Source organism: Haliaeetus leucocephalus, unplaced genomic scaffold (assembly GCF_000737465.1).
Source record: "Haliaeetus leucocephalus isolate CR32 unplaced genomic scaffold, Haliaeetus_leucocephalus-4.0 Scaffold184, whole genome shotgun sequence".
NCBI lineage: Eukaryota > Metazoa > Chordata > Aves > Accipitriformes > Accipitridae > Haliaeetus > Haliaeetus leucocephalus.
The window spans coordinates 3,309,159-3,323,437 of record NW_010972620.1 but is presented as its reverse complement, the minus strand read 5'-3'; the positions used below and the strand labels follow the sequence as shown (position 1 = coordinate 3,323,437).

At 39.3% G+C, this 14,279-nt stretch overlaps 1 protein-coding gene across 1 annotated transcript in view; it reads right to left on the bottom strand.

The window, feature by feature from the left end:
* GFRA1 (GDNF family receptor alpha 1) overlaps nt 1-14,279 on the bottom strand; it is a 144,408-nt gene that overhangs the window by 49,605 nt on the left and 80,524 nt on the right. The window contains exon 4 of the mRNA XM_010564712.1: nt 4,249-4,588. Within this exon, the coding sequence (XP_010563014.1) occupies nt 4,249-4,588 (340 nt within the window). The remainder of the gene's footprint in view (nt 1-4,248; nt 4,589-14,279) is intronic.

The following is a 14,279-nucleotide window of genomic DNA, read 5'->3' as shown; positions in this document are numbered from 1 at the left end:
CACATGCCTTATGGGAAAGGAACACAGATACAGTCCCTCCCTTTCCATGGTAAATTATCATTAAAAACGTTCAACAGAATATGAAGAAGGAAAATTAATTTCTTGGCAAGTTTCTTATGTTCTCAGGAAACATAGCAAGCAGCTGAGCTTTTGTTCTAGCTTTTACTGTGGATGAACTCTTTTAGCACTGCTGAAAATGTTTGCATGTTTTCACACAACGTTCTTATACCTGTAGATGCAGATATCTTTCATACAGAATTGAATGACTGGGTGGTTGCCACAAAATTAAGACTGGATAGGACAGGTGACCAGAAACTGGTCAAGGGGTAAGAACACACCAATGAAAGTACATTTATAAAGATTTAGCTCTTGAATACACAGTGCCAAAAATATCTTTATTGTCTTTTCGGGGAGATGACCCATCTACTGAAATCTAATGGGACATTTCCCTATTATCCTTCAGCTATCCAATGAGGAAAAATTATTTAAATATAGCCATTTTCTCTTTTTTTTTCAGTACCAAATAGCTGTAGCCAGCAACATGTGCTTTTTATAAAACTAAAGGCAAAACATTAAAAATAGTATCTATTTTAGCCAAAAAAAGAGGTCCAAACAACTGTCTTCTGAAGTTAGTCAAGAACTACTTTCTGTCTATTTTACCTTAAAAACAAACCTCAATGATTTGACCAACCATTTTGAACATAGTAATTGTGGAGGACAAGAAACATGCTGTCACTAGATTCTTATGTGAACAAAAAATTCCTCATTTTATACTATCCTTCTTTTCAGATCATTGCAGCACGAGACTGGATTGATACTGTTCTTTACTAAACAATTTGTCTGTATCATTATCATTCTGGGCAGTGCCTTCTGAATGCATCCAGGAGACGGAGAAGTATGCAAATTCAAAACACAGATTATTAAAACCACCAAACTAATGACTCACACTTTCATTACTCAAAGAAAATAGTATTTGAAACACTGTTAAATGTGATAGTGGCAAAAATGAAGCACACCGCCCTGCATTTACAGCAGAATGGTATTTTTAAAACACGCCAGTCAACTTTCTGAAGTTTAATGGGTGGCTGAAGTGAACAGAACAGGAGGTTCCTGAGGTTTGAATTATTCCAGGACAACATTGTTGGTGAAAGTTTTTGACAGTGTATTGACTTTCCTTAGAAGTTTTGTTAATAAAAAGGAACTCTAATGGCTTCTTTTTGTTCTTTGGTTTTTTTCTTTTCTTTTCAGTGAGCATTTACAGGCATGCCTGAGAGACTCCAGTTGGTTTCAAAGCTGGATATGGACTGGGATACAAGTAGAGGCAGCAGAAAACTGGTAATGAAGGTGAACCATTCAGTATTCTGATGAAGGTGAAAAATTAGGACTATTTACATAAGTCACAACTTATTTGCATTTCCTGACATTTCTGGTCCTTTTCTCCCTCAGTTGAGAGTTTATGTTATATAACAGATAGATTAATGAATAAAAAACAAAAAATAATAAGCAAAGCGTCCTGCCGTGTCAGTTAGTGATACCTGCATTTTGGCCAAATCGCTTCTCTGCTCTTAACACTGTTTCAAAAACAGATTCAGAGATTTGTGCATTCAGGACAAAGCTTTTAACGAGGATCCAAAACTGAATGTTTAAATACTTATTTGCAAAGGCCCAGTTGATATTTTATACACACTATGAGCAGATTCAAATCTTGCATTTCTGAGTACGCCGCATTCGTAAACCAAGGTACTTTCAGAAACCCTTTAGAACTTGTCCCCCTTGCTTGACTAGCATTATGAAGAAGCTTTAAGATATAATAGGCACACAAAGAATAGTTTCTAATATTTCTACTTGTTTCACAGTAGGCATAATGTATTCTCAAATTATTCTCCCATTTAGATACTCTTTTTGATTTCAAAATGAAATAGAAGTTATCAGAGATAGAATTATATGCCTACTGACTACTGCTTTTAATTATTCTAAACATATCTGGAATTACTATGTAGACTGATATTTATCAGTGCCCATACAGGAGATCTTCTCCCCTTTCTCTCCTCCCCTGCCCAAGTCCCTGCTTTCCTGCAGGACAGGGGAACAAATCACACCAACTCCCTCTAAGTGCACAAGTCACAGAGACAAAATGTCTTTTGCCGTTATTATAGATAGGCTGGGATAGCTCTGCTGCTGACTTCTCCTCTCCATGACAGTAGAGAGGGAAGGTATTAAATACACTAGCAGTTTAGACAGCCCAGGAGGTATTAACACCTACATGAGATGACTCTCAGCAACGTATCAAGCTTGCTTTACCTCCAGGCATAGGACCTAAGAAACTGCACTCACTGACTCTGCCCCAGACCCTGCAGGCATTTGCCCACCCATCCCCTTTTACCCGCGCTGCCTCTCGCCCTCACAGTCAGGTCTCACTGAGCCTTGGAAGAGTTCAAACTTTTTGATTTTGGTATTTTAAAGAAAAGCAGCCCGGGAAGAACCTGTAAAGAAATCCATTTTCATCCCAGTGACAGCTGTAACTTAGGGCAACAGGAGCAGAGACTTTACCAAGCCTTCCTCTGCAGCGTTGCAATGGAGAAAGCATAACACCAGACTCATGAAGTCAAATTAAACAAAATGCCATTAAAAACTTAGCTGCTGAGACAACATTAGATCAAAGCTGACCAAAGGAAAACACAGTCATGAGAGAAGTAATGGCATTAATTTATCTAAGTTATTCCTGAACACTACAGCCTGAATAATAGGAAGAAGTCTCCCTATAAAATCCTCTCTCCCATTTCATTGGCACTGTAACACACTCTAAGTTTGGCAGAAAACACAATAAAGATACTGTAGCTCTACTAATTAACAGGGCCTGTGTATAGGGAAGACAATATATATATAAAAGCAAAAAGACTAATGGCACAACATGGAAACAGAAAACAGGTGGTTTTACAGGACTACATGTATCCAGCTTTCATAAACTGCAATAGCATCAGCTGTGAAGGTGCTGAATGCAACTCACCGGGCCAAAAAAAGAACCTGCTCTGATTTAAATTTGCTCGAATTTGGGTCAGCAGGAAACTGGCTCCAGACTTCCCCTGAGCCGCCGAGGGTAGGACGCTGCTCGCCTCCTCAACTCTGAACAACACTCGGGCACATCTGAGGTGCTATGGCTAAATGCTTAAGATCAGCAGTGGGGATCTCATAAACAAACGTCAAAGTAAATATTTTACCAGGCATATGTAAGTACTTATTAAGATTTACATCATATCTTCAGTGTCCTTGACATTTTACAATAGTGTTTATTTCCTTACTTGCTAATTCACAGAACTGGATAATCTACAAGGAATTTACACATTAGAAATGAGCAAGATTCTTGGGCATAACTTCATAAATACAACATTAGCACAGCAACACTCTAATATAAACATACACAATGCTAAGTAGGAAGAAAGGGCAGTACCTAGCAGTACCAAAATGTTCTCTCTTGCCTAAGGGCAGAGGAGGTCCTGTATGCCACTGTTGTGTGACAACCTGCAGGGACCTCGCTGAAGGCGAAAGGACCCAGTTTGTCCTGTGAAGCAGCGCTCTGCGCTGCCTCTCCGGGCTGAACAGGCAGAGGAAAGCGACTGGGAACTAGGTCACTGAATCAATGACCCTCCAGTTGTATCAGCCCAGCACCCTTGTCAGGGGAGGGCAGATAAAACAATTCCAAGCCTAAGACAGCTCTAAGAAGACAGTGGGATCTAATCTGCAAATGTGGACTCCGTTTCTTTCCATGAAGAAAAAGCCCATGAGTAGTCTGTGTATTGTGACCAATTACAAAGACCAACATGTAGCTTCTATTCACAAACAGTTATTAGTGCTCACATGTAAGACTGCAATGAAAATAAATCCCATTATAATGAGTAATACTATTTTCACCTGGTCACTAATGGGACATAAAAGTCATTCTGAGACATCATTTCATAGTGACACCATATGAAAATGTTTCCAACAAAAACCTGTAAAAATTAAACTCGGGGTTTAATGATTCTTCCATAGTGCGAGGGAGTAGCTGTGAACAGTTTTGGAGAAGGCACACACCGTAGCCAGATGCCGGCTTTTGTTATTCTGTTAAGGATGTCAGTGGCATTTGCTTTTTTTCCTGACTCATCCTTTTACCTAGTGGATATTCTGACCCTTAGTCCTGGCAAACCTAGCAGTACCAAAATGTTCTCTCTGGTACCTCATTAATCACTCCCCTGCCATGTGCTATCTTACCTGCAGATGTAATTCTTCTTGCAGGATTCTTGTAAATTCAGGCAGTTTGGTTTCTCCCTGTCCTCATATGAACACACAGGAACAATAGTCTGCCGTCTCCTTTCTGTACAGGCTACGTCTCGACAGGAGCAGAAGAGCATCCCGTAGCTGTGCTTTGGGGGAACTTTGTCAAAAAATAGCCGGAGGGCCTTATGACACTTCCGCTTGTTACAGATTTCATTAGACGTGCTGCTGGTGCAGGGGGTTATGTAAGCAGATCTGAACCTCTTGCAGGTATCATTTAGGTTACAAGCTTTTGCTGCATCCAAGCAATTGTTCCCCTTTGAAAGTACTGGCTCCACTAGAAAAAACAACACAACAGCAGTAAGAAATGCGTCACATTTATATTGTGTTTTGATGTTTGTGTTTATTTCACTGTTAATGAGATCCTGGTTATATATCTGTTACATACAAAACTTTCAGTGCCAGAAACTGCGACCAGTCCTTACGTTTCTTAGGGTAATGGTTTAACGAGCGAACAAGAGCATAGGCATGCGTTAAGATCAGAATGCTGGCAAATAAATGACGATTACACCGGGCAGGCTGTACTTCATCTTCTTTGTAGCAGACATGCAAGATGAATATTGGGTAAGACTTGGTCTCACTAAAAAACTATTAAAATCGCTGGTAAATTGGAAGGGATACGTTTGGCCTATCGTACAAGAACACAGTGAGAACATGGGCTCCCAACTCTACTTTTGTAAAGCTCTGACATTTTTTATTTTTTCCTTGAACAGTATAAATGACATTCAGTTTCTACACCAGGTAACAACATTTAAATGTAAGTTGGGTACTCCGCAGAATGTAAAAGCCACATGCCTGTTACTACAGTTTTTGAGGTATGAAAACAGCCCACCCAGCCAGAAAGGAAAGCAGGTGCAGCCCCACGACTGCGAGCTCTCCAAGGCCACCCACAAGGCCTGTAAGCTCCATGCTTAGTTAAAGACACTTTATAAGATCTATAGATGCCACCTGAACCCTGGAAGTTTTATGAAGTTTACAAGCTTTGAAGAAGCTGACGTAGAATTAACAAGTGACTGGGAATGAAATGCTTTAAAACAAGGAGTATGCCTCTCACACACACACATGCACACGCTACAACAAGTTATAGGAAAAATTAAACTCGGGTAAAAGTTTAGACTATAATTACACATTTAATTTTGCAATACATTATCCAGATATTAAAACCCAATATATGCTTTGCTTGAAAATGAAGGCAACTGGCATTAGAATGAAAAATTCAATTAAGAATAATCGTAATGCTGCTTTGGATATTAGGAACGCCAACATCACAGATCCAAGAAAATACATTAACTTCCCGTTGCTACAGAATGGGCAAGCTGAACAAAACATTTTGCAAATACCTAAAACTCTGCAGCAACCTCTTAGGGGGGCTGGCCAAAGATAAAACATCTCAAATGATCTAAAGCTCTAAGTTCCTCTTAAAAAAACCTTTTTTTCAAGATCTTCCACCTTTTCCCCAAAACTCAGTCCAAGGCCATTCTACAACTCAGTGCCACTCCTCTACATTCTCCTACCACTTTGCCTCCCATTCCTAGATCAGGACATCAACCTTTTATCTTTTTCCATAGAAGGAAAAGATGATGTAGCTTGGCTGACATGCTGCACCGAGGTACTGCAATTGCCTGAACTGACTGTGCCCAAGATGAGCCTTGGTGCTAGCACATGCTTCACATTATACAAATACATCACCTGCTATTATTCAATATATCTTACCTAGCCAGAAGTAACGCAATGCCTAAGTAGCATTAGATTTTTCACTCTAGTGATATGCTGTAACTAAATTCAGTGGGTTTGTACATTTAACCTTTGTACATTTAACATGCACGCTCCAAGTCCTTCCCAATCCCAGTTTCTTGCACAATAATCTGCAACTTTTTGCTTCTTATCTTCACAAATTACAAAATTATAAACATGCAACATTTGACTATAAATAACAGAGCCAGGCATTTCTCATAATAGCAGCCTACCACAGTTTAAGCAACACCAGATGCAGAAGAGATGATATCCAAAATACAACCCTTTCATAAAATTGTAATGTTTTTACATAAAATGTTGCATTACATGAGCTTACAACTATAATCTTAACTATGAACTCTCAAAGTTTTTTTTATACAGTATATAGAATTATACATTTAGTACAAATATAATTACTATGTAATCTGCAGGGCATATAATTATGCAATATATGAATAGTACATGCTAATTACTATGTGATTGCAGAGTAATTACATGGTTATTTGTGCCTGGGAGTCAACTGCTGAATGCCACTCTTTAAAGCAAGATTCCGTGGAAGAGCTTCGAATGGGGCATTTCAATATGAACAGACATCAGCTTACTGTATGATCTATTAGAAAGCATTCTTTAAAAGAAAACCCAAGATGTAATAAAGCACCTCTTTGCTGTTAATCATATAAATGTTTTCAATTAAGGGTCCAAAATGTAGTAAATGCTGACACAGAATTAAAAGGCACTGTGAATATGAACACCTCAAAGATCAAAAGGGACAGGTTAATCAATCTTTTTTAAAAATTGAGCACAAGCCAATTCACTGATGACACAAACAGCAGTGAAAGTTATCTTGGATAAAAGTTGAATTAGGTGCAAATAGTTCACAAACAATAGTTACGTTCGTTCATATCTTTCACACAATTTCTATCTAGTCAAGCCTCGCATCCCTCTACATGTCAACTCTGAACATTGACCAAGTCTTTTGGTGTTTGGGGTTTTTTTTCTAGAACTACCCCTGGCTGTAACTTGCCACTAGCCTTTTCTATTTTGATACATATGTCTCTAGCTATTGTTTCTGGCATATTTATCATCACATTATACAAATTATTTCTACCTTTTAAAACCAAGACTAACATACAGAGATATGCATCAACTGCATTTGAATTAAACAAGACTGTCTAAACCAACTCTTCTTATTAATGCCAGCTTCTCCCAAGCTTTTAAATTGTGTTTTAATGCAAAACGTATGGTTCAGAACACACTTTATGCTTTATTTTTATTGCAAAAGTACAACATAGTTATTCCTAAGTCCTGTGGTAACTACAAACAGTTAACAATACTGAGAGTGTTTCTGAGGTTTACTTACGCAGCAGTAATACATAAGGTCAAAATTTCACCCAGCTTCTGTTCTGCAAAGCTTAAATTATTAAGACAAGGCAGGAGTTTGGCTCTTATTAGGTACTGACTACGTTAAGAGAAAATGGATCTAATCCAGAGCTACTTTTCCTGCCAGCATCCTTTGGGAAAGGTCTGTAAGCAGATCCTTTTTCGGTTCCCCCCTCTCTTGGGGTACTTGGATATGGATTGAGGGCGGTCAGAGCAGCAGCCTGGGACAAGTAACGATTCCCTCCCACCACCATTTCCCCATGCAGAGCTTCCTCTCTCCCAAGTCCATTTTGCCTTGGGCCCATTCTGGAAATCTCTGCCAAACCATGCAGCTCTCCGCTCCTGCCAAATCATTGCAGACTCCGAAGTAAGTTACTTCCAGGAAGGTGACAAGTGATGCCTCATGCCCGTGTGCGAGCCACTGGTTCCCACCCATGGCAAGGGGCCCAGCAGAGCAGATCTGCAAACACCAGGATGCTGCCTCCCACCAGAAGTCACCAGCAGCTGGGAGCTGCTTCGCTGGTATGGGTGCTACCCTGATGCGGTGCAGGCAGAGTCAGGAAGAACACAGCCAGAGCCAGGAGCTGCTGCCTTGGTGGGAAAGCACCCGTAGAGTTAGGATGCCTAAAAATGTCCTCCTACCAGGCCGTTTGCTGTACGCTATGTGCAAAAACTCTGAGGCTTGAGCAACAATTGGCTTACTAACTGACCTCTACGTGGATCACCGTCTCACAGCTCTTCTACTGCACATGTAACACACGCATGCAAGGTGAGATGTTTTTTCTGATTAATTTTACTGATGAAAAAGCAGGCCTTGTATTTAGTATAAGGTGTAACCACTTCGGTATTCGCTATCTCCTGAACCCCCCTCACCCTGGCCCAACATTGTTACAGCTGCAACATCTCTGGACTCAAGCTCCCATACGACAGCAGAAAGAGCCAGCCAAACGCTTGTCTTTCATCCAGAGATGTTTCTAGAGTTTTAATAGGGCTTCCTCTGCCCCGTGTGATCTTCCTTATGCTTCACCCTCTTTCACAGTTTCTTCACCTTAATCTTTCATCTTCCTTGCATTTCCATTTCTATTTCATTTCTGCACCTACTGAGCCTTTGGCTGGCTCCTCAACTCCTGTTAACCCCAGGGTGCACAAGAAGGGATTCTCCGTGGATATTGGGAGCTTCTTACTCATACTCCCACTAGATGGAAGGAGCGAAAGGACTATTACTTGTTCTATAAGATTCTTATTAAACAGCAAAATGGACACTTAGTTTTCAATTTTCTTACGGCACATAAAAAGCAATTTACTGAGGTTGGCATTAAAATTACCATTACTATTTGCAAGTAATTAGCATTAGTAGGTTTTCTAGGGGTTTTAGTGAAGGGAATGCTGTAAAGAGAGCGGTAAATGTTAATGTGATGGAAAGCAAAATTACAAAGTGATAGAGGTGACCACATGGGTATGGGCCTACTCCAACACAGGTGCAGTATATGGCATATAGGAACCAAAACCTGACCAGAATAAAGAGAAGAACCATGATCCCACTTTAACAAAAGTGCTGCTATGGAGTTCACAAAAGTACTTCTGCTTTGTAAGAAGAGCAGATTAAAAAAAAAGGAAAGCATGGGAAATATTGTCATCTGCAGCTTAATGGATTCAAATAAACTACCATTTTCCTGGACAAATTATTTCTAATCCCAAATGGCAGAGAAAAAACGAGTCACACCTGAGAAATCATGAGACTGATACATGTACATGTTATTCTGAGGTTCTACTTGTCTTCTACTAGCATTTAAAGGTCAGGCCTACTTCAATCCTTTTCCATAATCATAATAAGCTTTACTTTTTAAATTAAAGTTAATACATTATCAGCTATAACCAGGGCTTTCAAAGCACTACCAAATACGACAAGATGCATGTTGAAATCACAATCGACAGCAACAGTAGGTGCACCAGGTGACAAGTATGAGATTGACTCCTGTGTGCAGAGGGCACACCCAGGGCTAGAGCAACAAAAGGACATAAATAAACAAAACTGCCTAAACTGAGACTTTTAGGTTCCCACGACCAAAGCTGGAACATTTTACATTCCTGGTAAGTCATGTAAGTCTTTGATAACACAAATTCCACAGGTGCCTAGAATCCTTTTCTGAATACACCCATAAATCTACTTGAGGAGGTAAAGACTGTCTCCTGTCCAAGCCCTGTAGAGATCAGGAACATTTACATTGCTTAGTATGAACCAACAGACATGATTTGGAAGTGTTCATCACTCAGCTACCATATTATGCACAGCTGCTACACCCAAAGTCTTTTTCAAAACACCCTGGCCTTCGTTTTTATAAGACTCCGCTGGTGAATCATCAGTCGGGATCTAGAAGACTTTGGTTCAATGCCTTCCTTGACCTGGAGACTCAGAACCACTGTTCTCATTTCCCAGAAGGGTTCTCAAACCCTCTCGCTGTTGAGTATTCTCAAGCAGGTGCCCAGGAAATAATGTGTATTGCAAAACACAAGAGAGAGCATCATGCTTCAGCCCAAAGATGAGACCTCTCCCCGGGAGGCAGATGGCTGGGTTCTGGCCTGCACCCAGGAAAAAGAGTTATTTCTCTTACAAGAGCAATGACTGGAAACCAGGACTGCCTGCCTGAAGATGACTCCCTTAATTGTAAGTCTGCAGAAGTGTGATCCCATTTGTGCTCTCTTCTTCTAACCCCTGCTAAAAAAAACCATAACCCTTTCTATACCACCGCTCCTCCCCTTCCTTCCAGACCAACCTACTGCCTAATCCATAGGGTACCCTCTCAGGCTTTGTGAAAACCTGTAGAGAAGAGCAGAAAGCAAAGCCATCCCAATTCCTCAAAGACTATTCTGATCACTAATAATGACTAAAGCACCATGACATCTTCTGCTAGGAGCCCATTAAAAGAAGAGCGGCTCCCTACTCCCAGGAGCATACACTGATTGCTGTGTGGGCAGATGCACCTGCCTGAAGCTGTGAATTTGGCTCCTCAGGTCCAGAGCCTTCCAACAAATCTCAGTTTCTGCATTTCTTATTGTCCATCTAGACATTTATTGTGCAGGGTTTTTCATTGGGTGGGGGTTTTGGTTGGTTGGTTGGTTGTGTTTTTTAACACACTATTGCCTGTGCACTTTATAAGGATTCGGAGCATCTTGCTAAGGATTTTAGATTATCACCTGGAAGCAAGGGCTCCTGACTTTTAGGTGGATAAATCTATCTCTTGGTCTCTTCCTGGAAGTGTAATTCTACTGAGAGGGCCACATGCCCTACATGCTGCATTTTGCATTGCCCAAGCTCACCACTGGATCTGGGCTCTAGTACTTAGCAGGACTCTTGTCTCAATTTAGAGTTAGATCCTGCTACCTTTAGTTGACCATTTCCTGGTGCATTTCATAGACACTGCAGATAAAGATTGCAGGAGAAAACTCCTATGCTGGATATGTGTTGATGAAAAAGGGAAGAAATGATGTCTTAAGATTTCCTTTGATACTTTCAGTCTTTTCTGGGGAGGAATGGGGAAGGCTGAGCAGAAAACTCAGAGGTGGCTGAGCCCTGTGGGCTGGCTGAGGGACATCTGCTCAACTTACAGGCTATGTAAGAGGGAAGTCTTATAACCCTACAGTGAACTGGTTTAAATTTTTGTTCCACAAGAGCAGGGAGGGAGAGGAAACCCTGCTCCCCAGTGTTAACAACATTGTGGTCTGCTGCTGAAATTCTTTCTGTCTTCACTCACACAAATATCCTGATCTATCACCTTTCATTTCTGCTACAAATGTAATGAAAGTTTATGCCAGGGTCCCTAGTTTTCCACCTGGCACTGAGGACAGCATAGTTAAATCTATTTATTCACTAGAGTTACTCTGAATGTTCAATAATCTAAAGTCAAGAATTTGCTTCTTTAATGCTACTTTTACTTCTTCTGTCCAAGGTATCTCACACAGGAGGCAGAAATATATGAATAAAATCAGAAGCTGCTAAACAAAGAAACTTCCAATTGTTGCAAACTGATCCAGTCACTGTTTCTCACATTACCGTACCAATTATTTCAGTTCTACCCTAAAGGGTTTTAGGGTGTAAAGGTCATTTTAACGTATCTACACTGCACTAGCATTAGGAATGGATTATTTATGGCTGGGACCATATACAGAATATATTTTTTTCTGAGGGAGTTATCTCAGTCATTCCATATACAATTCATGCTCTGTACTGAGTCAGAGGCTGGTTTTGTGATGTGGAAGGCTATCGCCGCGGTTTCAGCTGAGTTCTTCTAATTAATTTCCCCTTAAAATATTCAAAGTGAAAATGTGTTACTGCATATGCTCTCATGTTATACAGTTCAGTAGTTTATTATTAGCTAAATACTAGGTCAACAGAACTGAGAAAGAACTAGCACACACAGAAATACAGAATAAACCTGTGAAAATATTCAAACCTACACAGTTGCCATGAGAAGTGATTTACTGCATGCAAGTTCTCAAGACACAGTGAGGGACTGTTTACCAAAGTCATGCCAATTTACAGGGCAACTTTCAGCATTTCTTTTTATTACTGCAGAATTGAATTCACAACTTGTTTCCTCTTTTCCCCAGACTTGATTAATTACCGTGTTAACATAACTACTGTTCTCCTGCTTATAATGGGCTCCCTCTAAAGTGCTGCCCCAGCAAAATAAACCAGGAGAAAGCTTCTAGCTCTTTGCTCTAGCATTGCAATCCTTTCTAATCTCACGATTTTTCAAATTTATGTTCCATTCCAATAAAGCTTGTATGAATATCATAGCAAATCAGATAATACAAGGTTTCGACCCTTGTAATTGATCCTTCAAGGTTCTTTTTGCCTTTTTCCAGTTGACGTGCTAAAAATTACATTTAGATGTGCTTGTTGACACTTGAGAATTCACTTTGTTGGTCATATACACTTTTTCAGAGAGATCACATTACACAATGATGTATTTCTAGTGCTTTATTTCTTCTATACCTACAACCCCATTAAGCTGTAAGCAAACCTCCCACGGGGCTGTAAGACTACAAGTATCAAGGGGGCAATGCTCCCATACTGTTCAGAGGGAGTATACCTGGAGAAAGTATTACGTGAGGATACAGGGTTAAACATTAGATACTATTTTAAAATATTTTCAAATAAATAAAAGCAGCTGAAAATAAAAAGTTCAATTTCCATTTGTAGAAAAATACACATTTTAATGAACACAGACCATGTATGCTGGCACTAGAAATCAGTTATCTAGCAATGGTTTCTGTATCACATGACCAGTGGAATAAAGTGATTAATTGGACTGTCTCAGTAAATGCGATCATTACACTTTTAATTAACCTTTTCAACCTCTCGCACCTTTTAGTTTTGTTATACATTAGATTTTTGCAGTTTTCCAGTTATTATGCTTGACTAAGCTTAAAACAATACCGAGTTCTGTTACAAAGATAAGAAAAACAATTCAAACAGCTCTTACTGTTCCTAATAAGAAAATACCCCTGATACTGTCATCATAAGGGTAGTTATAAATCAGGTGGAGGACAGACATTCTGAACTCTGTGGCTAGGTTCCCACCTAATTTTTGTTTTGGCAGCACACTGTTATTTAATGGCTCTGGCTACCAGGAAACTAGCTTTTGAAAATTCTTTCTCAACCTAGTTATAATTACTCCATATAAATCATACAATGATCAATTATAATAATCTTAGCTTCATCCATTATTTAAACTTAGCATTTGAATCTACACAGCAGGAGTGCAGGAAATTCCAAAGTCCTTTCTCTGCTCGCTAACAACTGCTTTATTCCTGAAGTCATGCCAGTTACAGAAAAGAAGGGGCCAGATACGCTCTTAGCTATGACATCGAAACCTAAATAACCACAGATTTCGGACAAGGAAAGGTTTTTAACTCTGAATATATTATTTTTTTCTAACTTCACTAGCTTCCTGTTGTTGAAACTAAATTCGGCGTTTGCTTTCATTATGTTGGTGCACCAAAATCAGAGGAGTTCTACAATTATATACACTAACAGCATAGTATATTCTTACTTTAAAATGGCCTAGACCTTTCTCATATGTATACATACATACACATTTGTACACACGTGTATAGGTATATAGAATGTTTCCATACTATTTGGCTTCATGTCTCATTTCACAAGATAGCTACTTATATATTTATTAATAAGCGTGAGAAATAATCCAAATGTTTTTGTCTAACTTAAGGCTGATTCTAAGATATCTGGGCTCAGTGTGATATGAAAATTAAGTCTGATGGAAAGAGGAAAGACACTTAAAAGAAATGAACTTTCACAAAGGCTCAAGCGAAACATCCAAACATTTTTCAGAAAAACTTTAGAACTATAACTGGATTTTGAATTAGTAACAAGGATTTTTAGAGCATTTTAATAAACTCACTATATATTTTTGACTGTGCAAAATATTAAGCTTATGATTATTACTTTTTTGTACCTTGTCCTATTTCAGTCTCAGCCATAATATATGCTATAAAACATAAACATAGGGTCTGTTTTGGGGTTTAATATTTTGAAATTTTCCAACACATATTTTAGTGTTTCAACCACAGGCCAAGAATTGCTTTGTCAATAAAGCTGTATTTTTTGCTTTTACTTTTTTCATTTCATTAAACAATAAAGTTGTTAAAATGTGGGAAGTGAACATGTAAAAAGTGTTAGGATATATTAAAAAAAAATAAAGTGGTGCTTTTGCACATAGAGAACCACACTTTTTCTCAGCGTCTAAAGGAAGAGTAATAGGTGAGCCAAAGGGAAAGACGTCAAAGGTGGGAACATGAATAGCGTCTGGCACAACAGGAAAAGGGCTGAG